The 26,166-nt window shown below is 45.7% G+C and overlaps 1 protein-coding gene across 1 annotated transcript in view; it reads left to right on the forward strand.

Annotated features, from left to right (window-relative positions):
• The window catches only part of ubr2 (ubiquitin protein ligase E3 component n-recognin 2), a 43,534-nt gene that overhangs the window by 8,470 nt on the left and 8,898 nt on the right, over positions 1 to 26,166 (forward strand). The window contains 32 exon segments of the mRNA XM_084561823.1: positions 5,803 to 5,865; positions 5,949 to 6,069; positions 6,145 to 6,252; positions 6,392 to 6,480; positions 6,857 to 7,003; positions 7,006 to 7,104; positions 11,332 to 11,495; positions 12,686 to 12,785; positions 12,920 to 13,048; positions 14,933 to 15,116; positions 15,212 to 15,273; positions 15,350 to 15,460; positions 15,663 to 15,728; positions 17,729 to 17,845; positions 17,995 to 18,055; positions 18,153 to 18,277; positions 19,822 to 19,874; positions 20,562 to 20,664; positions 21,185 to 21,233; positions 21,334 to 21,488; positions 21,619 to 21,721; positions 23,866 to 23,975; positions 24,046 to 24,129; positions 24,209 to 24,390; positions 24,502 to 24,710; positions 24,789 to 24,882; positions 24,956 to 25,117; positions 25,233 to 25,321; positions 25,402 to 25,462; positions 25,584 to 25,732; positions 25,812 to 25,867; positions 26,038 to 26,134. Of these exon segments, the coding sequence (XP_084417949.1) occupies positions 5,803 to 5,865; positions 5,949 to 6,069; positions 6,145 to 6,252; positions 6,392 to 6,480; positions 6,857 to 7,003; positions 7,006 to 7,104; positions 11,332 to 11,495; positions 12,686 to 12,785; positions 12,920 to 13,048; positions 14,933 to 15,116; positions 15,212 to 15,273; positions 15,350 to 15,460; positions 15,663 to 15,728; positions 17,729 to 17,845; positions 17,995 to 18,055; positions 18,153 to 18,277; positions 19,822 to 19,874; positions 20,562 to 20,664; positions 21,185 to 21,233; positions 21,334 to 21,488; positions 21,619 to 21,721; positions 23,866 to 23,975; positions 24,046 to 24,129; positions 24,209 to 24,390; positions 24,502 to 24,710; positions 24,789 to 24,882; positions 24,956 to 25,117; positions 25,233 to 25,321; positions 25,402 to 25,462; positions 25,584 to 25,732; positions 25,812 to 25,867; positions 26,038 to 26,134 (3,502 nt within the window).

The raw sequence follows: 26,166 nt of genomic DNA on the forward strand, positions 1-26,166 counted from the left end.
ATGATACCACTACACCATGATACCACTACACCATGATACCACTACACCATGATACCATGATACCACTACACCATGATACCACTACACTATGATACCATGATACCATGATACCACTACCATGATACCACTACACTATGATACCATGATACCACTACACCATGATACCACTACCATGATACCACTACCATGATACCACTACACCATGATACCACTACCATGATATCACTACACCATGATATCACTACACCATGATATCACTATTCAATTCAATTCAATTTTATTTATATAGCGTCAATAACAATACAAATCGTCTCAAGACGCTTTACAAAAACCCGGCCTGAAACCCCCAGAGCAGCCTGAAGGCAACGGTGGCAAGGAAAAACTCCCTTTTAACAGGAAGAAACCTCGAGCAGAACCCAGCTCATATGGAGGGACCCATCTGCCTAAGGCCAGCCGGGTACAGCAGTAAACATTCTACATAGTAATAGCACAGAATTGTATGACTAGTAGTATATAGGAAATTAGAGGGCAAGAGCTCTGTGCCAGAGAAAAGAAAGTGGAGGATGCGAGAGAGGAGAGAGAAGAAAGAAGGAGGACATGTGTTTGGTGCATCGTCCCCCAGCAGCCTAGGCCTATAGCAGCATAACTAAGGGATGGTTTAGTCCAGCCCTAACTATAAGCCTGATCAAAAAGGAAAGTCTTAAGCCTGACCTTAAAAATAGAGAGAGTGTCTGCCTCCCGAACCCAAACTGGGAGCTGGTTCCACAGGAGAGGAGCCTGATAGCTGAAAGCTCTACCTCCCATTCTACTTTTTGAAATTCTAGGAACCACAAGTAGGCCTGCACTTTCAGACCGAAGTGATCTGCTGGGATGATATGGTACAATAAGGTCTTTAAGATACGATGGAGCTAGGCCTTTAAGGGCCTTGTATGTGAGGAGGAGGATTTTAAATTCTATTCTAGACTTTAAAGGGAGCCAGTGAAGAGAAGCTAAAACTGGAGTAATATGATCTCTCTTGCTAATTCCTGTCAATGCTCTTGCTGCGGCATTTTGAATCAACTGGAGGCTTTTTAAAGAGCTATTTGGACAGCCAGACAGTAATGAATTACAATAATCCAGTCTGGACGACACAAATGCATGAACTAGTTTTTCAGCATCACTCTGAGACAGGATGTTCCTAATTTTGACGATATTACGCAGGTGAAAGAAGGCAGTCCTGGTCACTTGCTTTATGTGACATTTAAAGGACATATCCTCATCAAATATAACACCAAGGTTTTTTGCAGTAGTACTGGAGGCCAAGGTAATGCCATCCAAAGACACCATGTGATTAGATAATGAATCTCTGAGATGCTTAGGACCGAATACAATAACTTCTGTTTTGTCTGAGTTTAAGAGTAGGAAATTACAGGTCATCCAAGCCTTTATGTCTTTAAGGCATGCTTGGAGTTTAACCAACTGATTAGTTTCATCTGGTTTCATAGATAAATATAGCTGGGTGTCGTCTGCATAGCAATGAAAGTTTATGCCATGTTTTCTAATAATCTTGCCTAATGGCAACATGTATAACGTGAAGAGTATTGGTCCTAGCACAGAACCCTGAGGAACTCCATAACTTACTTTTGTATAAGTAGAGGAATCATTATTGACATGAACAAACTGGAATCTGTCAGATAGATAGGATTCAAACCAGTCTAATGCAGTTCCTTTAATCTTGACCTCACTTTCAAGTCTCTGTAGTAAAATATTCTGATCAATAGTGTCAAATGCAGCACTAAGATCTAGCAGAACAAGTATAGAGACAAGTCCACTGTCTGAAGCCATGAGGAGATCATTGGTAACTTTAACCAGAGCTGTTTCTGTACTATGATGAACTCTAAAACCTGACTGAAACTCTTCAGACCATTCTTGTTTAAGTGGTCACACAACTGATTAGCAACAACTTTTTCTAGAATTTTGGAAATAAAGGGAAGGTTGGAGATTGGTCTATAGTTGGCTAAAACATCTGGATCTAAAGTGGCTTTCTTAAGTAAGGGCTTAATTACAGCAATCTTAAAAGACTGAGGCACATATCCTGTTAATAAAGATAAATTTATCTGGTTCAATATGGAGATGTTAATTAATGGAAAAACTTCTTTGAGCAATTTAGTTGGGATTGGATCTAGAAGACAGGTTGATGGTTTAGATGCTGTAATTGTTGAAGAGAGCTCAAGAAGATCTACTGGGGAGAAGGATTCCAGATATTGATAAGGTCGTACAAAAGTTTCTAATGTCGCTGTACTTGCATCTTTAACAGCTGTTGGAAGGATGCCTTGAATATTTTCTCTAATGCCGACAATTTTATTAGTAAAGAAGCTCATGAAGTCATTACTACTGAGGGCTAAAGGAATAGATGGCTCAACAGAGCTGTGGCTCTTTGTCAGCCTGGCTACAGTGCTGAAAAGAAATCTGGGGTTGTTCTTGTTTTCTTCTATTAATGATGAATAATATGCTGTTCTAATACTACTGAGAGCTTTTTTATAAGTTGTTAAACTATCTTTCCAGGCTATGCGAGCTTCTTCAGAATTAGTGGAATGCCAAATTCTTTCTAGCTTTCGGACTGCCTGTTTTAAACAGCGCAACTGTGAATTATACCAGGGAGCTAGCCTCCTCCGATTCATGACCTTCTTTTTCAGAGGAGCAACTAAGTTTAAAGTTGAACTAAGCGATGCTGCAGTGCCATCGACAAAATAATCTATTAGTGCAGGGGTTAAATTGTGGTTGCTGTCGTCCACAACATTGGTACATGGCACTGAGGTAAATAAAGAAGGAATGAATTCTTTATATCTAGTTACAGCATCATCAGGTAAACATCGACTGTAATGAAATGTCTTTTCAGTTCCTGTGTAATCCATTATTGCAAATTCAAAGGTTATGAGGAAATGATCAGACAAAAGAGGGTTATGAGTAAATACTGTTAAACCTTCAGTTTCTATGCCATATGTTAGGACAAGATCTAAGGTGTGATTAAAACTGTGAGTTGATCCGTTTACATTCTGAGAAAAGCCAATTGAATCTAATAATGATGTAAATGAGGAGCTAAGGCTGTCACTGACAACATCAACATGGATGTTAAAGTCACCTACTATAATGACTTTATCTGTTCTAAGAACTAAATCACATAAAAACTCAGAGAATTCAGCTAAAAACTCAGAATAAGGAGCAGGTGGGCGATACACCACAACAAAAAGAATTGGTTTTTGTATTTTCTGTTCTGGATGGGGAAGACTAAGAGTAAGACTTTCAAATGAATTAAAGCTCTCCTTAGGTCTAGGATTAATAGATAAATCAGAGTGGAAGATTGCTGCCACTCCTCCTCCTCTACCTGTGCTTCTAGGAATATGATAATTACTATGACTGGGTGGAGTAGACTCATTTAAACTAACATATTCATCATCCTGTAGCCATGTTTCAGTCAAACTAAAAAGATCAATCTGATGATCAGTTATCAGATCATTCACTAAAAGAGATTTAGATGAGAGAGATCTGACATTTAAAAGACCACATTTAATTTTCCTATTCTTGTGTTCTACCAATGAACTTGTACTGATTTGCATCAGGTTCCTATGAGAAACTCCTCTGTTGTTATTTTTTGGTTTAAATAATCTGGGAGCAGACAGAACATCTATAGAGTTTATAGAGTTTAGGGTGTGAGACAGTCCTTGAGAAGCGGCAGAGAAGTGTGTAAGACTACAACTCCGCCTCCTGGTCTGAACTCTGGGTTGTCATGGTTTCGAGGGGTTAATAAAATCGGCCATATTCCTAGAGATGAGAGCAGCACCCGCTAAAGTTGGGTGGATGCCATCTCGCCTAATCAGACCAGGCTTTCCCCAGAAAGTGTGCCAATTGTCAATGAAGGCCACGTTGTTTTCTGGACACCACCTAGATAACCAGCGGTGGAATGACGACGTGCGACTAAACATGTCATCATTGGTCAGGTTGGGCAGGGGACCAGAGAAAACTACGGAGTCCGACATAGTTTTAGCAAACTTACACACCGATTCCACGTTAAGTTTTGTGACCTCCGACTGACGTAACCGGGTGTCATTACTGCCGACGTGAATAACAATTTTACTGTATTTAACCTTAGCCTTAGCCAGCAGTTTGAGATAAGATTTAGTGTCGCCCGCTCTGGCCCCTGGAATGCATCTAACTATGGTCGCTGGTTTCTCTATCTTCACGTTCCGCAAAATAGAGTCGCCAATCACCAGAGTTGGTTTCTCAGCGGGTGTGTCGCTGAGTGGGGAAAATCGGTTGGAGACGTGAAGGGTTTGGTGGTGCTCCACGGGCCTTGTGGGACTATGCTTCCTTCGAACCGTCACCCAGCCGCCCTGGTTTCCCGGCTGCTCGGGAGCTGTCGGGGGACAGCTTACTGGAGCTATGCTAACAGGAGCTACTCTTGGTCGGTCCGCACCGGCTACAGGGCCCTGGCTAGCTGCTGGTTGTTTTTCAATGGTGCGGAACCGTGCTTCCAATTCGGAAAGCCTCGCCTCCAGTGCTACGAATAAACTACATTTGTTACACATACCATTACCACTAAAGGAGGCAGAGGAGTAACTAAACATGTGGCACGAGATGCAGGAGAGAGAAGAGGAAGCAGAGGGAGAAGCCATGGTTAATTCGCTAACGTTAGCAGACAAAGTTGATTAGAAGAGAGAGTGTGTGGTTCAAAAAGTAGCTATAGAGGACAGGTGGTTGAAGATACGTAAGAATTCCCCGCAATAAACAGAACGTTTTTTGGAATTTGAGCGAAGCTAACACTCTGTAAACAGCAGTACCACACGGTGCAGAAGCAGGAAATGACGCAATACGCTTACTCACGTGACGCTAGGAGGAGTTGCAGACCTCCATGATACCATGATGCCACTACCATGATACCACTACACCATGATACCACTACCATGATATCACTACACCATGATATCACTACACCATGATATCACTACACCATGATACCACTACCATGATATCCCTACACCATGATATCATTATACCACTACACTATGATACCATGATACCACTACACCACTACACCATGATACCACTACACCATGATACCATGATGCCACTACCATGATACCACTACACCATGATACCATGATACCACTACACCATGATACCATGATACCACTACACCATGATACCACTACCATGATACCATGATACCACTACACCATGATACTCCTACCATGATACCACTACCGTGATACCACGATACCACTACCATGATACCACTACCAGGACACCATGATACCACTACCATGATACCATGATACCACAACACTACTACCATGATACCACTACCATGATACCACTACCACGATACCACTACCATGATACCAAGATACTACTACCATTATAACACTACCATGACACTCCTACCCTGATACTCCTACCATGATACCACGATACCACTACCATGATACCATGATACCACTACCATGATACCCCTACCATGATACCACTACCATGATACTCCTACCATGATACTCCTACCATGATACCACGATACCACTACCATGATACCATGATACTCCTACCATGATACCATGATAACACTACCATGATACCCCTACCATGATACTCCTACCGTGATACCACGATACCATGATACCACTACACTACTACCATGATACCACTACCATGACACCATGATATCAGTACCATGATACCGGTATTTTTGACATAAAGAACCTGGACTTCACTGAGACGGGTTAATGCTGACGTCTGAATAATATGTGTGTGTGTGTGTGTTTTTTTCAGGGCAGGAAGTCAGTGCGTTATGGGGACCTCCAGTTCTGTGAACAGGCCAAGTCAGTCATTGTGGTGAGTGTTGATCTGGTCTTCAGATACCACTATCAGATATATCTGATTGGGAAGCTGACTCCTACGTGTGCCCCCCCCCTTAGAGGAACACCAGCCGCCAGTCAAAGCCTCTCAGGGTTCAGGTGATGCACTCGTCTGTTGTGGCTCATCAGTGTTTTGCTCTGAAGGCTCTGAGCTGGATGGGTCAGATAATTCAGTACTCTGGTACGTCTGGACTTCAATACCCACAATCCCTCTGTCTTCCACCTGCTGCTGCTAATGACTGTGTCTCTGTTTCAGACGGGCTGAGGAGGATCCTGTGTCAGGTTGGTCTGCAGAAAGGTCCAGAAGGAGAGAACTCATCTCTGGTCGACCGACTGATGCTCAACGACTCCAAGATGTGGAAAGGTAGCGACTTAAACTCACCTGGAGACCAGTTATTGATCACCAGTAACTAATAAACATAAGTTATCAGGTATTGATTAGTTATTGATCAGATATTGATCAGTTATTTATTATTCTGAGGTTCTACTGTCCGTGTCTGCAGGAGCGAGGAACATCTACCACCAACTGCTCATGAACAGCCTCCTCATGGACCTCAAGTATAAGAAGATCTTTGCCATTCAGTTTGCCAAGGTAACACACCTGATGACTACACACACTTGATGACTGCACACACCTGATGACTACACACACCTGATGAAAACACACATACACACACCTGATCGCCACACAGACTTGATGATTGAACTCACCTGTGGTTGTTTAATGCTGTATACATATAACGGAAACAGTTTGTTGGGTTGGACGGTGAAGTTGTCAGAACCTCTGTAGAACCTGACAGGTCGTCAGGACCTCTGTAGGACTTGACCTGACAGGTCGTCAGGACCTCTGTAGGACTTGACCTGACAGGTTGTCAGGACCTCTGTAGTACCTGCAGGGAGGGTGGGGCTTCCCGGCAGCAGCGACCTCTGACCTCTGACTTGGAGGTGACATGTCGTCCTCCCTCCAGAACTACAGACGACTCCAGACTGATTTTATGGAGGACGACCACGAGCGGGTGGTGTCAGTGACGTCTCTGTCGGTTCAGCTCTTCACCGTCCCCACCATGGTGAGTACCTGTCCACATACATCTGTCTCTGTCCTCTGTCCCGTCGCTAGAGCTACCAACGCCTACAGAGTGACTACATCAAAGATGACCACGACCGTGAGTTCTCCATCACTGACCTGTCAGTGCAAATATTCACCGTCCCGTCACTGGTGAGTTCAGACCGAACCAGAACCAGAACCAGAACCAGAATCAACACTGACATGTCCTCATTGTGTCTAACTCTTGATCCTGGTTCAGTGATTAACAGACTGACATGTAGACTGACATGTGTTGGTACCTGGAGACTGATGTGTAGACTGACGTGTATTGGTACGTGTAGACTGACGCGTAGACTGACGTGTATTGGTACCTGGAGACTGACGTGTAGACTGACGTGTATAGGTACCTGGAGACTTACGTGTATTGGTACGTGTAGACTGACGTGTAGACTGACGTGTAATAATAATAATAATACATTTTATTTGGAGGCGCCTCTCTGGGCACTCGAGGACACCGTATAACATATAAATAATAATAAAAACACTAAGAAGAAATAAGAAACAGATAAGAAGAGACTGACATGTATTGGTACCTGGAGACTGACATGCAGACTGACGTGTAGACTGATGTGTAGACTGACATGTATTGGTACCTGGAGACTGATGTGTAGACTGACGTGTAGACAGGGTTCCCACGCGTCCTGGAAAACCTGGAAAACCTGGAAAATGATTGTCCAATTTTCCAGTCATGGAAAACATATGGAAAATGAGAAAAAAGGTCAAATGTCCTGGAAATTATTAAGTTCTCCTGGAAAATTATTTATCCTCCCCCTACCTTCTGCGCAAATGCAAACGGGTTAAAAGTTATGCACATGCATGTCTTCTGGGCAACATACGGCACAGAGCTTCTCTGCTTCTAGCCAGCGCAGCGCCCCACGTGACACTACCAGCAAATCTAATTTGATTTTGTCGCTAGCTTTAGCAGAGAATTTCTGGCTTTAGCGACTTTTCAGATCCCGCGCCTAGAGACAAAACTCGGGACTACGGTAACTTGAAAAGTGTCAGTGTTGCTCGTATCATTCCAAAGAATGAGCGGGACAGGGGAATGTATTAGTGTATGACATGATAACCTGTCTTTGTAGCAGCTGAAAATGTCCTGGAAAAGTCCTGGAAAATAATTTCAGGTTAGGAGTGGGAACCCTGGTAGACTGACGTGTATAGGTACCTGGAGACTGACGTGTATTGGTACGTGTAGACTGACGTGTAGACTGACGTGTATAGGTACGTGTAGACTGACGTGTAGACTGACATGTATTGGTACCTGGAGACTGACGTGTAGACTGACGTGTAGACTGACGTGTATAGGTACCTGGAGACTGACGTGTAGACTGACGTGTAGACTGACGTGTAGACTAGGGCTGAACGATTAATTGCATGTGCGATAATATTGCAATATGATACAACGCGATTTTCTAACCGCAACTTGCGCGATTACAAGGTGGTCACGTGATGCGAGCGACGCGGATGCTAAGCTTCTGACCTGAACGGTGTCTCTGAGCGGCGCGCGCACCCGCGGCGGTCGGCTTGTTTAACTGTAATTTGTTACTGCCAGTTTTTTGCAGCATGGCTGAATATTTGTCCGACTCTGATGTTGTGGACGAACCATAGCAGTAGCAAATTACAGGTAAACAAGCCGACCATCGGGGGTGCGCGCGCTGCTCAGAGGTCAGAAGACATCATCTGGGATGATGTTAACACGTAACTCCGGACTTAACGGGGAATAGCACGAACGTATCATAACAAAGTATTGGTGGAATGAACTAGGGATGTCCCGATCCGATCACGTGATCGGAAATCGGGGTCGATCACGTGGTTTCAGACTCGATCGGAATCAGACGTTACATCCCGATCAGGGATCGAATATATATATATATATATATATGTATTTATATTTATTCTCATTATTTTTTTTATCAGATCTATAATATTTCAAAACAAATGGGAAAAATAACAGCTTAGTATTTGCTGTTATGTGGTGGTACAGAGTCAGACCGTCTCAACTCCACACAGAAACAACGTATGCGGCATGACGTCACTTTGGATCGGATCGGGACTCGGTATCGGCAGATACTCAAAATCAAATGACTCGGACTCGGAGTCGGGGGCAAAAAAACCTGATCGGGACATCCCTAGAATGAACGAGTTTCGCTGCAGATAATGTTATTTAGAGGCTGCGTTTCGATGCCCTGACCACTCCTGCTGCATGGATATACGCTGATCTAATTATATCCTGAAAAGTGATATTGGTGAGTAAACGATGATATTTTATGCTAGAAATAAGGTCCAGGTTGTAAAAAAACAGTAGTTTCCCTTTAAATGCACAGTGGCAAAGCCACATATGTTTCTGTAATGAGCAGTTAAATAAAAATTATTTTATTTATTTATTTCAAGTCATACATCTTTTAATTTAATTCTAACAAATAGGCCCAGCCTATGGGAAAGAACATTAACACTAAATGTATATCTTGTTCATATTTAAATCATTCATTATGTTTTGTTGGGGAAAAAAAGAGGATAAAATAAAAAATAAATAAAAAATTGCATATTAAATCGCAGTTGCAATATTGGGAGAAAAAAAAACGCAATTAGACTATTTTCCCAAATCAATCAGCCCTAGTGTAGACTGACATGTAGACTGACGTGTATTGGTACCTGGACACTAGGGCTGCCACGATTAGTCGACTAGTCACGATTATGTCGACTAATAAAATCGTTGACAACTAATTTAATAGTCGACGCGTCGTTTTTTTTTTTAATCTTTATTTTTCTCTCAAAACTCTTCCGCTACATAGCGGCCGGCTCTACTTTCCTCCCGGCTTCTCAATGCATGCTACTCCCTAACAAACCCACATGGCGACTACTGCAACCGCACACACAGCTGCTGAATGATTGTCTGTTTGCCTGTTACAGGCGACGTCCGGGGATATGATAGACCCACGCTGGGTCTGCTCGTCTGTTAGCTGATTGGCTGTTAGTGTGTTTCTGCCGGCAAGAACGAACTCCATGAAGACAGCTCCGCTTCGATAGAAATTAGCTTAAAAACAAACAACAAGCTAAAGTTCTGTCTCGCCCAGACACACGCGCGGCTTACAGCCACAAACGGGAGACAACACACTCACCACGGCAGAAGCACCGGGCCCAAGCGGCAAGTCTGTATAGTTATCAGTATCGTGGTTACTCATTTTGGTATCATGACAACTCTACTTGTGACAACGATGAGGGACCGTCATCTCGGTAAGCTAACTGGCTAGTTAGTTGCTAATATTAGCGTAAACAGAGAGCTAACTTACTACTTACTCATATAGCTGTAAACTTTAAAGGTTTAATGAACTATCATCTTAATTGTCTTTATTTTTAGTTAGCATATACCTTAAACACTTCAAGCTGAAAACTAATGATGGTTAATATAAGAGCAGCTTCATGCTGGTGCGATAAGCTGTATGTTTTACATTCAATTTACGTATGATCCGATTAGTCGACTAATCGAAAAAATAATCGATGATTAATCGACTATCAAAATAATCGTTTGTGACAGCCCTACTGGACACTGACATGTAGACTGACGTGTATTGGTACCTGGGGACTGACATGTAGACTGACGTGTATTGGTACCTGGACACTGACATGTAAACTGATGTGTATTGGTACCTGGGGACTGACATGTAGACTGACGTGTATTGGTACCTGGACACCGACATGTAGACTGACGTGTATTGGTACCTGGACACCGACATGTAGACTGACGTGTATTGGTACCTGGACACCGACATGTAGACTGACGTGTATTGGTACCTGGACACCGACATGTAGACTGACGTGTATTGGTACCTGGGGACCGACATGTAGACTGACGTGTATTGGTACCTGGGGACTGACATGTAGACTGTCGTGTATTGGTACCTGGGGACTGACATGTAGACTGTCGTGTATTGGTACCTGGGGACTGACATGTAGACTGACGTGTATTGGGACTGACATGTAGACTGACGTGTATTGGTACCTGGGGACTGACATAATTATCGGGTATCCAAAAACAAGGTTCAAAAAAGGCAACTGGACTTGTAGAGTTTTCTGAGAAGACGTTTCATCCGAGTAGCTTCTTCAGTTCTAGGGGACTGCTGGGAAGTCTGCGGTTTAAATAGGAACTCCTCCTGAAACTTGCTTGATATGTTAACAACCAGAAACCGGTGCAGCTAATTTCCATTAACGATTGGGTACTTACCAGTTGTCGAGGGGGGACTGTTTTTATCCCCGAACTCTATTGTTGTCCAGCAGTGACTGTTAGGGTCAGAAAAGTATTACAGGAAGTGATTGAGTGTCCTGTATTGGGGTTTGCAGGCCCGTATGCTCATGGTGGAGGAGAACCTGATGACCACCATCATCAGAACATTTGCGGATCACCTCCGTCACAGAGACTTACAGGGACGCTTCCAGTTTGACCGCTACACCGCCCAGCAGGCCTTCAAGTTCGGACGTGTCCAGAGCCTCATCGGAGACCTCAAGTAAGGATCAGTCATAGACCAATTACAAACCAGTCAGACAGCCGTTGACCAATTATAGACCAGTCAGTCATAGACGATTTAAGACCAGTCATACACTGATCATAGGCCAGTCAGATCAGTCATAGACTAGTTATAGACCAGTCATAGACTGATCATAGACTAGGAATGTGATAATTGCTATGACATATTCATCATCCTGTAGCCACGTTTCAGTCAAACTAAACAGATCAATCTCTATGATCAGTTATCAAATCATTGACTAAAAGAGATTTAGACCAGAGAGATCTGACATTTAAAACACCACATTTCATTTTTCTGTTCTTCTGTTCTACCGGTTTGTATTGATTTGTATCAGGTTCCTATGAGTAACTCTTCTTTTGTTGGTTTTTGATTTAAAGAATCTGGGAGCAGACAGAACATCTATAGAGTTTAGAGAGTTTTGGGTATGAGACAGTCCTAGAGAAGTCAGCTCTGCCTCCTGGTCTGAACTCTGGGTTGTCATGGTTTTGGGGGGTTAATAAAATCGTCCATATTCCTAGAGATGAGAGCAGCACCCGCTAAAGTTGGGTGGATGCCATCTCTCCTAATCAGACCAGGCTTTCCCCAGAAAGTGTTCCAATTATTAATGAAGGCCATGTGGTTTGCTGGACACCACCTAGATAACCAGCGATGGAATGATGACATGTGACTAAACATGTCATCATTGGTCAGATTGGGCAGGGGACCAGAGAAAACTACGGAGTCCGACATAGTTTTGGCAAACTTACAAACCGATTCCACATTAAGTTTTATTGACCTGCGACTGACGTAACCGGGTGTCGTTACTACCGACGTGAATAACAATTTCAGCATATTTAACCTTAGCCTTAGCTTTAGCCTTAGCCAGCAGTTTAAGGTAAGATTCAGTGTCGTACTATTACTGTTAAAGGAGGCAGAGGAGTAACTAAACATGTGACAGGACGTACAGGAGAGAGAAGGAGAAGCAGAGGGAGACTGACCTAACATGGCTTACTGCTAAAGATAAGAGATTTGAGGTTCAAGGAGCTATGGAGGACAAGTTGTTGAGTAAAAGATGTGTAAGAATTCACTGCTATACACAGAACGTGATTTCAAAGAAGGTAAAACAGTCTGCAAACAGCAAACCAATATGACCGGTCTGAACCAGCTTGAACCCATTGCTCCGTCTGCAGGTACGTCCTGATCAGTCCTCCCTCTGATTGGAGTGATCAGCTCAGAGTGAAGTTCATTGAAGGTCTGGATGCTTTTCTGGAGCTGCTCAAGTGTATGCAGGTAACGTATCTGTCTCTCTCTGGACCCGTTTGTCTCTCTCTGGACCCGTTTGTCTCTCTCTGAACCTGTCTGTCTCTCTCTGGACCTGTTTGTCTCTCTCTGACCCTGTCTGTCTCTCTCTGGACCTGTATCAGGGTATGGATCCGGTGGTGAGACAGGTGGGGCAGCACATAGAGATGGAGCCTGAGTGGGAGGCAGCGTTCACTCTACAGATGAAACTGACTCACATCATCTCCATGATCCAGGAGTGGTGCTCCACAGATGTGAGTCTACACACATGCTACATGTAATGCATGCTACATGCTACATGCTACAGTAGAACATGTAAAATTCAACACGCTACAATAGAACATGCTAAAATACAACATGCTACATGCTACATGCTACATGTAACATGCTACAATAGAACATGCTAAAATACAACATGCTCCAATAGAACATGCTAAAATACAACATGCTACATGCTACATGTAACATGCTACAATAGAACATGCTAAAATACAACACGCTACAATAGAACTTGCTAAAATACAACATGTAACATGCTACAATAGAACATGATAAAATACAACATGCTACAATAGAACATGCTAAAATACAACACGCTACAATAGAACATGCTAAAATACAACACGCTACATGTAACATGCTAAAATACAACATGCTAAAATACAACATGCTACAATAGAACATGCTAAAATACTACATGCTACATGTAACACGCTACAATAGAACATGCTAAAATACAACACGCGCCAATAGAACATACTAAAATACAACATGCTACATGTAACATGCTACAATAGAACATGCTAAAATACAACATGCTACAATAGAACATGCTAAAATACTACATGCTACATGTAACATGCTACAATAGAACATGCTAAAATACAACATGCTGCATGTAACATGCTACAATAGAACATGCTAAAATACAGCACGCTACAATAGAACTTGCTAAAATACAACATGCTACATGTAACATGCTACAATAGAACATGATAAAATACAACATGCTACAATAGCGCATGCTGAAATACAACACGCTATAATAGAACATGCTAAAATACAACACGCTACAATAGAACATGCTAAAATACAACACGCTACATGTAACATGCTAAAATACAACATGCTACAATAGAACATGCTAAAATACAACACGCTACATGTAACATGCTAAAATACAACATGCTACATGTAACATGCTAAAATACAACACGCTACATGTAACATGCTAAAATACAACACGCTACATGTAACATGCTAAAATACAACACGCTACAATAGAACATGATAAAATACAACATGCCACAATAGAACACGCTACAATAGAACATGCTAAAATACAACACGCTACATGTAACATGCTAAAATACAACATGCTACAATAGAACATGTTAAAATACAACACGCTACATGTAACATGCTAAAATACAACACGCCACATGTAACATGCTAAAATACAACACGCCACATGTAACATGCTAAAAATACAACACGCTACAATAGAACATGATAAAATACAACACGCTACATGTAACATGCTAAAATAGAACATGCTACAATAGAACATGCTAAAATACAACACGCTACAATAGAACATGCTAAAATACAGCACGCTACATGTAACATGCTACATGTAGCATGCTACATGTGACACGCTACATGTAACATGCTAAAATACAACACGCTACAATAGAACTTGCTAAAATACAACACGCTACAATAGAACATGCTAAAATACAGCACGCCACATGTAACATACTAAAATACAACACGCCACATGTAGCATGCTACATGTGACACGCTACATGTAACACTCTACATGTAACATGCTAAAATACAACACGCCACATGTAACATGCTAAAATACAACACGCTACATGTGACACGCTTCATGTAACATGCTAAAATACAACACGCTACATGTGACACGCTACATGTAACATGCTAAAATACAACATGCTACAATAGAACATGTTAAAATACAACACGCTACATGTGACACGCTACATGTAGCATGCTACAATACAACGTTTTCCCTACAGCTTGCTACATATAGTGAATCAGTAGCTGATCAGTTGTGAAGACAGTCAGTAGATGAACTGATCATCTTCTCTGTCTTTATGTTTGTATGTCAGGAGCATGTGCTAATCGAGGCCTACAGAAAGTGTCTGAGCGCGCTCAGTCACTGTCACAGTGGCCTCCCAGATGGCGAGCAGCCGATCAGCTTGAGTCTGGCAGGGCATTGTGTGGAGACTTTCAGGTACCAGGTGTCTCAGGACAAGGTGTCCATTCACCTACCCGTCTGCCGGCTGCTGGCAGGTAAGTACAAGATGTCCCTATCTGTTATTAAACTCATTTAAATGAAGATGAATGAGTCTAACCCCCCCCCCCCCCCCCCCCCACCACCCCCTCAGGCCTCCACGTTCTCCTCAGCAGGACCGAGGTGGCGTCTCGTTTTCCCGAGCAGCTTCCTCTGGTCAGTAACTGGATCATCAGATCAGCCATAGCTGTGTCCATCACATCCATTGACCTCTGTGATCATGTATCTTCAGGGTGAACTCAGCCCCCCCCTTCTGATCGAACTTCCCCTTCGATGTCTAGTGCTGTGTGCCCAGGTGCATGCTGGGATGTGGAGGAGGAACGGCTTCTCGCTGATCAATCAGGTGAGTGTGTACCTGGTCATGTGATCAGTGGAGATGTGGAGTTTTTCCTTGCCACCGTTGCCTTCAGGCTTGCTCTGGGGGTTTCAGGCCGGGTTTTTGTAAAGCGTCTTGAGACGATTTGTATTGTTATTGACGCTATATAAATAAAATTGAATTGAATTGAATTGGACACATGTTAACTGTTAATGTTGATACGTTTCAGATTTATTATTATCACAACGTCAAATGCAGAGTGGAGATGTTCGACAAAGACATTATCATGCTGCAGGTAAGACTCTACCAAACCCTACTGGTCTCTACTGGCCCCTACTAGTCTCTACTGACCCCTACTAGACTCTACTGACCCCTACTAGACTCTACTGACCCCTACTGGTCTCTACTGGCCCCTACTGGTCTCTACTGGCCCCTACTAGACTCTACCAAACCCTACTGGTCTCTACTGGCCCCTACTAGTCTCTACTGGCCCCTACTAGACTCAACCAAACCCTACTGGTCTCTACTGGCCCCTACTAGTCTCTACTGGCCCCTACTAGACTCAACCAAACCCTACTGGTCTCTACTGGCCCCTACTAGACTCTACTGGCCCCTACTAGTCTCTACTGGCCCCTACTAGACTCTACCAAACCCTACTGGTCTCTACTGGCCCCTACTAGACTCTACTGGCCCCTACTAGTCTCTACTGGCCTCTACTAGACTCTACTGACCCCTACTAGTCTCTACTGGCCCCTACTAGACTGTACTGGCCCCAACTAGTCTCTACTGGCCCCAACTAGTCTCTACTGGCCCCTACTAGACTCTACTGGCCCCTACTAGTCTCTACTGGCCCCTACTAGACTCTACCAAACCCTACTAGTCTCTACTGGCCCCTACTAGACTCTACCAAACCCTACTGGTCTCTACTGGCCCCTACTAGACTCTACTGGCCCCTACTAGTCTCTACTGGCCTCTACTAGACTCTACTGACCCCTACTAGTCTCTACTGGACCCTACTAGACTGTACTGGCCCCAACTAGTCTCTACTGGCCCCAACTAGTCTCTACTGGCCCCTACTAGACTCTACTGGCCCCTACTAGTCTCTACTGGCCCCTACTAGACTCTACCAAACCCTACTGGTCTCTACTGGCCCCTACTAGTCTCTACTGGCCCCTACTAGTCTCTACTGACCCCTACTAGACTCTACTGACCCCTACTAGACTGTACTGGCCCCTACTGGTCTCTACTGGCCCCTACTAGTCTCTACTGGCCCCTACTAGACTCTACTGACCCCTACTAGACTGTACTGGCCCCTACTGGTCTCTACTGGCCCCTACTGGTCTCTACTGGCCCCTACTAGACTCTACCAAACCCTACTGGTCTCTACTGGCCCCTACTAGTCTCTACTGGCCCCCTACTAGTCTCTACTGGCCCCTACTAGTCTCTACTGGCCCCTACTAGACTCCACTGACCCCTACTAGACTCTACTGACCCCTACTGGTCTCTACTGGCCCCTACTGGTCTCTACTGGCCCCTACTAGACTCTACCAAACCCTACTGGTCTCTACTGGCCCCTACTCGTCTCTACTGGCCCCTACTAGACTCAACCAAACCCTACTGGTCTCTACTGGCCCCTACTAGACTCTACTGGCCCCTACTAGTCTCTACTGGCCCCTACTAGACTCTACCAAACCCTACTGGTCTCTACTGGCCCCTACTAGACTCTACTGGCCCCTACTAGTCTCTACTGGCCTCTACTAGACTCTACTGACCCCTACTAGTCTCTATTGGCCCCTACTAGACTGTACTGGCCCCAACTAGTCTCTACTGGCCCCTACTAGACTCTACTGGCCCCTACTCGTCTCTACTGGCCCCTACTAGACTCTACCAAACCCTACTAGTCTCTACTGGCCCCTACTAGACTCTACCAAACCCTACTGGTCTCTACTGGCCCCTACTAGACTCTACTGGCCCCTACTAGTCTCTACTGGCCCCTACTAGACTCTACCAAACCCTACTTGTCTCTACTGGCCTCTATTGATCCATACTGGATTCTACAAGACTACTGATACTTACTGATCCTTACTGGTCTCTACTGGACTCTACTCGTCTCTACTGACCTCTACCGATCCCCACTGAACTCTACTGGACTCTGCTAGACTCTACTGGACTCTGCTAACCTCTACTGAGCCCTACTGGACTCTACTAGACTCTACTGGACTCCACTGACTCCTACTGGACTCTACTGACTTCTGTTGGGCTCTACTGATGGTTGGTGTTTGTGTTGAGCTGCAGGCTGGGGCGGCCATGATGGATCCAAACCACTTCCTGATGATCGTGCTGAGTCGCTTCGAGCTGTTTCACATCTTCAACTCCACAGACATCAGGAAGAGATACAGAGAAGCCAACAAGGTCAGAACTGACCACTAACATGTGAATAGATGTTGGATCAGAACCATGAACAGTTCCACTAATGTCCAGTTTTAGTTATAGTATAGACAAAGTTCAGATTCGAACTGAGCACTGGAGGCTTCCACACTCAGAGACTCTCTTCTCCACAGGACCTGGTCCAACAGAACACCCTGATAGAGGAGATGCTTCATCTGATCATCATGATTACTGGTGAGTCTGTCTGTAGGAAGTCCAGGTTCTACAGGTTACTTCACGTTACTTTAGGTTCTTCAGGTTCTACAGGTCAGTGTGTCTCTGTCTGGTCCAGGTGAGCGGTACGTGGCAGGAATTGGCCAGGTGGAGCCTCTCGATGAGGTCAGAAGAGAAATCATCCACCAGCTGTCAATCAGACCCATGGCTCACAGTGAGCTGGTGAAGGCTCTTCCTGAGAATGTGAGACGTCTGTCTGTCTACCTGTCTGTCTACCTGTATGTCTACCTGTATGTCCACCTGTCTGTCTGTCTACCTGTCTGTCTGTCTGTCTACCTGTCTGTATGTCTACCTGTCTGTCTGTTTACCTTTCTATTTCTGTGTCTACCTGTCTGTCTACCTGTCTACCTACCTGTCTGTCTGCTTCAGTCTGTTTCATAGTCTGTATATAAACATGGACAACACGTCTCCTCTTCCTCTCATTGGTCAAACTGACTCTATGTTCCCGGGGATACGGGCGGCGCCATCTTGTGAGTTTGGATCCAGAGTCTGATCAGTACAGTCTGAGGGCGGAGCCACATGGAGCCGTGATATTGATGCCCTGCCCACACTTCCTCCAGACTCACTCATGTTTTAGTTTAATTAATACTACGCTCTGCTCTACCGCCACCTGTTACAAGGAGATGTTGGATTATATACTGAACTGATTTATTTATTTCTCCACCTCTCACGGTCTCCATAGAGCGGTTATCATGGCACTTGGTAGTCGTTGTGACGTCACATCCAGTTTCTAACTAAAATGAAACTGGACACTTAAATATGAATCAGTAACTACCTAAATGACAGAAACCATCCTTGAAAAGGTGCTTGAAATTTATTTGATGTGTGTTTTAGGCTGTGTCCGAAATCACTCACTCATTCCCTACTCCCTACTCCCTAAATAGGGAAATAAAAGTAGTGGACTATATAGTGAGCTCAACAGAAAAAAATTTCGGACACTTTCGGACACTTCCTCTTGGCGCCGGTAATTACGTCATCGCTGTCGCACAATTAAAACGTACCACATTAATGTCTTCTCACATAATACTTGTCCATTTACTACTGCATTTTTATTAAATTAGAGTCTTTTGATTACTGTCCTGTACTTTTTATTTTCGTATTTTGTTTTCTATTTAAGCATATTTTCATTTGCTTAAATAGACATATGCTTTTCATATTTCGATTGGTGCCGTAATGGCTGTGTACCCTCCAGTCAGTTTTTAAATAGTATTGCATATTAACAACCTATTAACAACCTGTTTTAAAACTCGGAATCAAACGTCAAACAGAAAAATACTTACATTTGTACACAGTCTCCCGTCCGTCTGCCATATTTAATTTACTTTCCGCGCCAAGAGAACTTCTGGCAATGCATGATGGGACATCTTGCGCCGGTTAGTGACCATCGGATGTTCACTACATTTCGCGGTGAATTGTGGGATACATGCAGTGCACTATATAGTGGACACTAAACATTCGGACACCAGTGCACTATATAGTGGTTAGGGAGTGATTTCAGACACAGCCTCAGTGTTTTAGTTTGGCCCAAGTCCCGCCCACTAACATGGAGGGGGTGGAGCATATGATCTATACTGCAGCCAGACACCAGGGGGAGCTCTACTTGATTTGGCTTCACTATAGAGGAGCTGTTCTGTTGTCCATCTTTATACAGTCTATGGTCTGTCAACCTGTCTGTCTGTCTGTCTACCTACCTACCTGTCTCTCAGACAGTTTTTGTGTCTCTCCAGGGAAACAAGGAGACAGGTCTGGAGAGAGTCATCGACAGCGTGGCTTCATTCAAGTCAGTCTGGTTTCTTCATAACTTCACCCTTAAATCTTGCTCCACATTAAGTCATGCGCCACCTTAAATTCAACTCCTCCTAAAATCCTACTCCACCTTGAAGCTTGTTTTACATTACTGCAGTAGTCAAGGGTGTAGGGGAAACACTAGACGGCAACTGGCCAACTGTATTGACTGTATTTGCGCTTCACGCCATGGCGAGTGAAACTGAGTGGTTGGAGTTGTAGTAAATAAATGTGGATCAACAGTTAGTTTCACTATATTCACTGCAGCACCTGCTGTTCCTGTGCTATTCCGGCCACTGAATCACGTGAACAATGAAATGCGTTTTTCTACTAATGAAACCCTAACCGTTAAGTTCCACGTCGCTGCAACGTTTAGTTACATTTCTTAGGAGGTGCACATCAGGCTACGGTGTAGGGTCCTGGGCGACGGCCGAGCTACAGCGTCATGTTGACGCACTAGTATAAACCATGCGTAAGTCCTGCTCCACCTTAAATCCAGCTCCACCTTAAGTCATGCTCCACCATTATTCCTGCTCCACCTTAAATCTTGTTCCACCTTAAATCCAGCTCCACCTTAAGTCATGCTCCGTCTTTATTCCTGCTCCACCTTAAGTGATGCTCCTCATTAAGTCATGCTCCACCTTAACCAGGTGTATAGTACTCACTGTGTGTGTGTTTTCAGGAAGCCAGGTGTGACGGGTCGAGGGTTGTATGAACTACGACCTGAGTGGAACAAACACTTTAACCTGTACTTCCACCACTACAGCAGAGCCGACCAGTCCAAGGTACAGACAGGATACTGATCAGGGCTATTGAGGGGGTTAGGGGGTTTTGATGGGGGTTTTGATGTTCATTGATGGGGGTTGGGGGTATTGATGGGGTTAATGATGGCGGTATTGATGGGGGTATTGATGTTGTTCATTGATGGGGTTTTGATGGGGTTAATGATGGCGGTATTGATGGGGGTATTGATGTTGTTCGTTGATGGGGTATTGATGGGGGTTGGGGGTATTGATGGGGTATTGGTGTTGTTTATTGATGGGCTATTGATGGGGTATTGATGGGGGTTGGGGGTATTGGTGGGGCATTGGTGGGGGTTGGGGGTATTGATGGGGCATTGGTGGGGTATTGATGGGGGTTGGGGGTATTGATGGGGTATTGGTGTTGTTTATTGATGGGCTATTGATGGGGTATTGATGGGGGTATTGATGGGGTATTGATGGGGGTTGGGGGTATTGATGGGGCATTGGTGGGGTATTGATGGGGGTTGGGGGTATTGATCTGCTGATGTGTGCTTGATTTCAGGCTGAGGAGGCTCAGAGGAAGCTGAGGAGACAGAATGGGGAGGACACAGGTAAACACACCTGTCTGCAAATTCTGAATAGGTGTTGTTTATAGTTTCTAACCCTAACCCTTTCCCTTGTCACCATGGTAACCTGTCTGTGTGTTGGTAGCCCTGCCCCCCCCCCTTCCACCCCCCCTCTGCCCTCTGTTTGCCAGCTTGGTGAATCTGCTGCAATGTGACGTGCTTCTGGCTGTAGAGGGCGCTGTGCTCCAGTGGGCTGTGGAGCCCAGCGGGGGAGGCTGGACTGAATCCATGCTGCAGAGGGTGAGACAGATATAGACACTGAGACAGAAGCTGTACATGTGTTCAGTTGTAAACGTGTCCTGAAGAGGAGGACGTGGACAGTGGTTCAGGTGCACAGTTTAAACCTCTTGTCTTGTGTCCACACCTGCAGGTGCTCCACCTGGTGGGCATGGGTCTGCTGGAGGAGCAGCAACAGCTGGAGTCCAGTGACGGGGACCAAGACGTCACCTTCAACTACACCTGCAAGATCTCACGTTAGTAGTCACCTGTCTACCTACCTGTGTGTTGACCTGTCTGCCTGTTGACCTGTCTACCTGTTGACCTGTCTACCTGTTGACCTGTCTACCTGTCTACCTGTTGACCTGTCTACCTGTCCACCTGTCTACCTGTTGACCTGTTGACCTGTCTACCTGTCTGCCTGTTGACCTGTCTACCTGTCTGCCTGTTGACCTGTCTACCTGTCTACCTGTTGACCTGTCTGCCTGTTGACCTGTCTACCTGTTGACCTGTCTACCTGTCTGCCTGTTGACCTGTCTGCCTGTTGACCTGTCTACCTGTTGACCTGTCTACCTGTCTGCCTGTTGACCTGTCTACCTGTTGACCTGTCTACCTGTCTGCCTGTTGACCTGTCTGCCTGTTGACCTGTCTACCTGTTGACCTGTCTACCTGTCTGCCTGTTGACCTGTCTACCTGTTGACCTGTCTGCCTGTTGACCTGTCTACCTGTTGACCTGTCTACCTGTTGACCTGTCTACCTGTCTACCTGTCTGCCTGTTGACCTGTTGACCTGTCTGCCTGTTGACCTGTCTACCTGTCCACCTGTCTACCTGTTGACCTGTCTACCTGTCTGCCTGTTGACCTGTCCACCTGTTGACCTGTCTGCCTGTTGACCTGTCTGCCTGTTGACCTGTCTACCTGTCTGCCTGTCTGCCTGTCTACCTGTCTGCCTGTCTGCCTGTTGACCTGTCTGCCTGTCTGCCTGTTGACCTGTCTACCTGTTGACCTGTTGACCTGTCTGCCTGTTGACCTGTCTACCTGTCTACCTGTCTGCCTGTTGACCTGTTTACCTGTCCACCTGTTGACCTGTCTGCCTGTTGACCTGTCTACCTGTCTACCTGTCTACCTGTTGACCTGTCTACCTGTCCACCTGTTGACCTGTCTACCTGTCTACCTGTTAACCTGTCTACCTGTCTGCCTGTTGACCTGTCTGCCTGTCTGCCTGTTGACCTGTCTGCCTGTCTACCTGTCTACCTGTTGACCTGTCTGCCTGTTGACCTGTCTACCTGTCTGCCTGTTGACCTGTCTACCTGTCTGCCTGTCCACCTTTTGACCTGTTGACCTGTCTACCTGTCTGCCTGTTGACCTGTCGACCTGTTGACCTGTCTGCCTGTTGACCTGTCTGCCTGTCTGCCTGTTGTCCTGTTCACCTGTCTACCTGTTGACCTGTCTACCTGTCTGCCTGTCCACCTGTCTGCCTGTTGACCTGTCTACCTGTCGACCTGTCTGCCTGTTGACCTGTCTACCTGTCTGCCTGTCTGCCTGTTGACCTGTCTACCTGTCTACCTGTCCACCTGTCCACCTGTTGACCTGTCTACCTGTCTGCCTGTTGACCTGTCTACCTGTCTGCCTGTCGACCTGTCTGCCTGTTGACCTGTCTGCCTGTTGACCTGTCTGCCTGTCCACCTGTCTACCTGTTGACCTGTCTACCTGTCTGCCTGTTGACCTGTCTACCTGTCTGCCTGTTGACCTGTCCACCTGTTGACCTGTTGACCTGTCCACCTGTTGACCTGTTGACCTGTTGACCTGTCTACCTGTTGACCTGTCTGCCTGTTGACCTGTCTGCCTGTCTGCCTGTTGACCTGTCTACCTGTCTGCCTGTTGACCTGTCTACCTGTCTGCCTGTTGACCTGTCCACCTGTCCACCTGTTGACCTGTTGACCTGTCTGCCTGTTGACCCGTCTGCCTGTCTGCCTGTTGACCTGTCTACCTGTCCACCTGTCTACCTGTTGACCTGTCTACCTGTCTGCCTGTCCACCTGTCTGCCTGTTGACCTGTCCGCCTGTTGACCTGTCTGCCTGTTGACCTGTCCACCTGTCTACCTGTCCACCTGTCTGCCTGTTGACCTGTCTACCTGTCCACCTGTCCACCTGTCTACCTGTTGACCTGTCTGCCTGTTGACCTGTCTACCTGTCTGCCTGTTGACCTGTCTACCTGTCCACCTGTCCACCTGTTGACCTGTCTACCTGTCTGCCTGTTGACCTGTATACCTGTTGACCTGTCCACCTGTCTGCCTGTTGACCTGTCTGCCTGTTGACCTGTCCACCTGTCTGCCTGTTGACCTGTCTACCTGTTGACCTGTCCACCTGTCTGCCTGTTGACCTGTCTGCCTGTGTGTTCAGGTCCAGGTGAGGCTCCCAGTACTTCAGGAAGTGTCCTGGCTCTCTTGGAGAGTTTGCAGAACGCTCCTCACCTCGAGATCCACAAAGACATGATCACTTGGATCCTGAAGGTGAGTGCTGCTGGTGAAGATCTGTTTTCCAGATGGACGTTTGTCTCTGACACTTTGAGTTTTTGTGCAGATGGTGTCAAACATTAAAACAATGAGAGAGCGAACATTGTCCTCGTCGTCCGTCTCCATCAACCAGGGACGAGGCCTGGAGGAGGTGAGACATCTCTTTGAGACTGTTGTAATGAGAGACGTTATTGTGCTGAGGTGATTGATAACTGAGCGTTGCTGTCCAGACGGTCAGAGACAAAGACAAGGCGGAGAGGAAGAGGAAGGCTGAGATGGCTCGGCTCCGCAGGGAGAAGATCATGGCTCAGATGTCTGAGATGCAGAAACATTTCATCAATGAGAACAAAGAACTATTCCAGCAAAGTCTGGAGGAGCTGGAGGCCTCGACGTCTGCTGCTGCAGAGCACAGGTATGCTGGACACACCTGGACACACCTGTAGTTGAAGTTCTTCTTGTCTCATTCACCAACAAGACATCATCCTCGAACATGACAGTGTCCTCTCCTCCTCTTTCCCTCTAGTCCTCCCACTTCTGAGCTCACCTGTGCGTCTCAGGTGTGTGTTGGTCCCAGGAGGTTGGGGGCGGCTGAGCGCCGTCATCTGGTCACATGTATACTGTGTCAGGAAGAACAAGAGGTCAGAGGTCACGGCAGAGCCATGGTTCTTGCAGCATTTGTCCAGCGCTCCACCGTTTTGTCCAAGAACCGCCGTCGCAACCTGCCTGACCCAGGTGGGTGGAGCCACACTCTGGCGTTGTCCAGACCAATCAGTGTCAAAGGTGTTTAACAGAAATGTGACTGTGTTTCAGAGCATCATGACCCCCTGTTCATGCACCCTGACCTTTCTCTGGGGATCCACACAGCCAGCTGTGGACACATAATGCACGCCACCTGTTGGCAGAGGTAAGACACTGTAGGGGCACACTGTCCAATCAGCAGCTCACAAGAGCATCACATGACCACTCTGTGTGTTCAGGTACTTTGAGGCAGTGCAGCTGAAGGAGCAGCGACGTCAGCAGCGTCTCAGAGGTCACACCAGCTACGACGTGGAGAACGGAGAGTTCCTGTGTCCTCTGTGCGAGTGTTTGAGCAACACTGTGATCCCCCTACTGCCACACACACACTCACCTGACCCCAGGTAGGCACTCACCTGACCCCCCAGGTAAACACTCACCTGACCCCCCCAGGTAAGCACTCACCTGACCCCCCAGGTAAACACTCACCTGACAAGGCTCTGTCTCTCTTTTTCGTAGTGTCAGTCATCCCAGTCTGGAGGCATGGCTTAAGACAACCAGTCAGCAGATAGCAGCACTATACTCCACCCACAGGAAGCAGTCTGAAGGTCGGTTACCTGTCTCTCACCTGTCAGTCACCTGTCAGTCATCTCTGTGTGTTTGTGTTGATGTGTTGTGTTTGTTCCAGGTGCAGCAGAGTGTTTGGAGCCTGTTGGTCCTGAAGGATTCAGCATCAGCTTCACTCCCCAGTGAGTCAATAGTTTTTTATTGATCCTGCTGAATCTGTCAATCAATCAATCTATCAACCAATCAATCAATCAATTAGGATGCGTTGGATGATGTCAGCAGTGATGTCACTGTGTTCCTCAGGAACCCGTTCTCCAGCAGCATCAGTGAGATGATCACCACCTTTAGCATGTTGACCTACAAGGTGGGACTGAAGGTGAACCCCAACGAGCAGGACCCCAGAGTCCCGGTGCTGAGCTGGTCCACCTGCGCCTACACCATCCAGAGCATAGGTACACACACACCTGAGGTGACAGGTATACACTCACTCTCCAGGTATGCTGACTTTAGTTATTTTCATTTTCTTTGCAGAGCGCCTCCTGATGGACGAGGAGAAACCATTGTTTGGAAGTTTACCTTGCCGACAGGTAACACACTCCATTCAAGAGAAGGAAACAGTTTGATTGGACAAGGGGTCTGTCAGGGAGGCGGGGTTTAAGAAGAGCTCATTGTTAGTTTGACATTAGTTCAGTGAACACTTTTATCAGAACTGGACTTTTCTGAAAACACTGTTCTTTGTGTTGTTGTTGTGTTTCAGGACGACTGTCTGAGTTCTCTCACCAGGTTCAGTTCAGCCTGTTGGACGGCAGCTCCACTAAAAACTGTTCACACTCACTTCATCAGACTGTTCACAGGTGACCTCACACACACACACACACACACACAC

This window comes from Chelon labrosus (assembly GCF_963514085.1).
Source record: "Chelon labrosus genome assembly, chromosome: 15".
Lineage (NCBI taxonomy): Eukaryota > Metazoa > Chordata > Actinopteri > Mugiliformes > Mugilidae > Chelon > Chelon labrosus.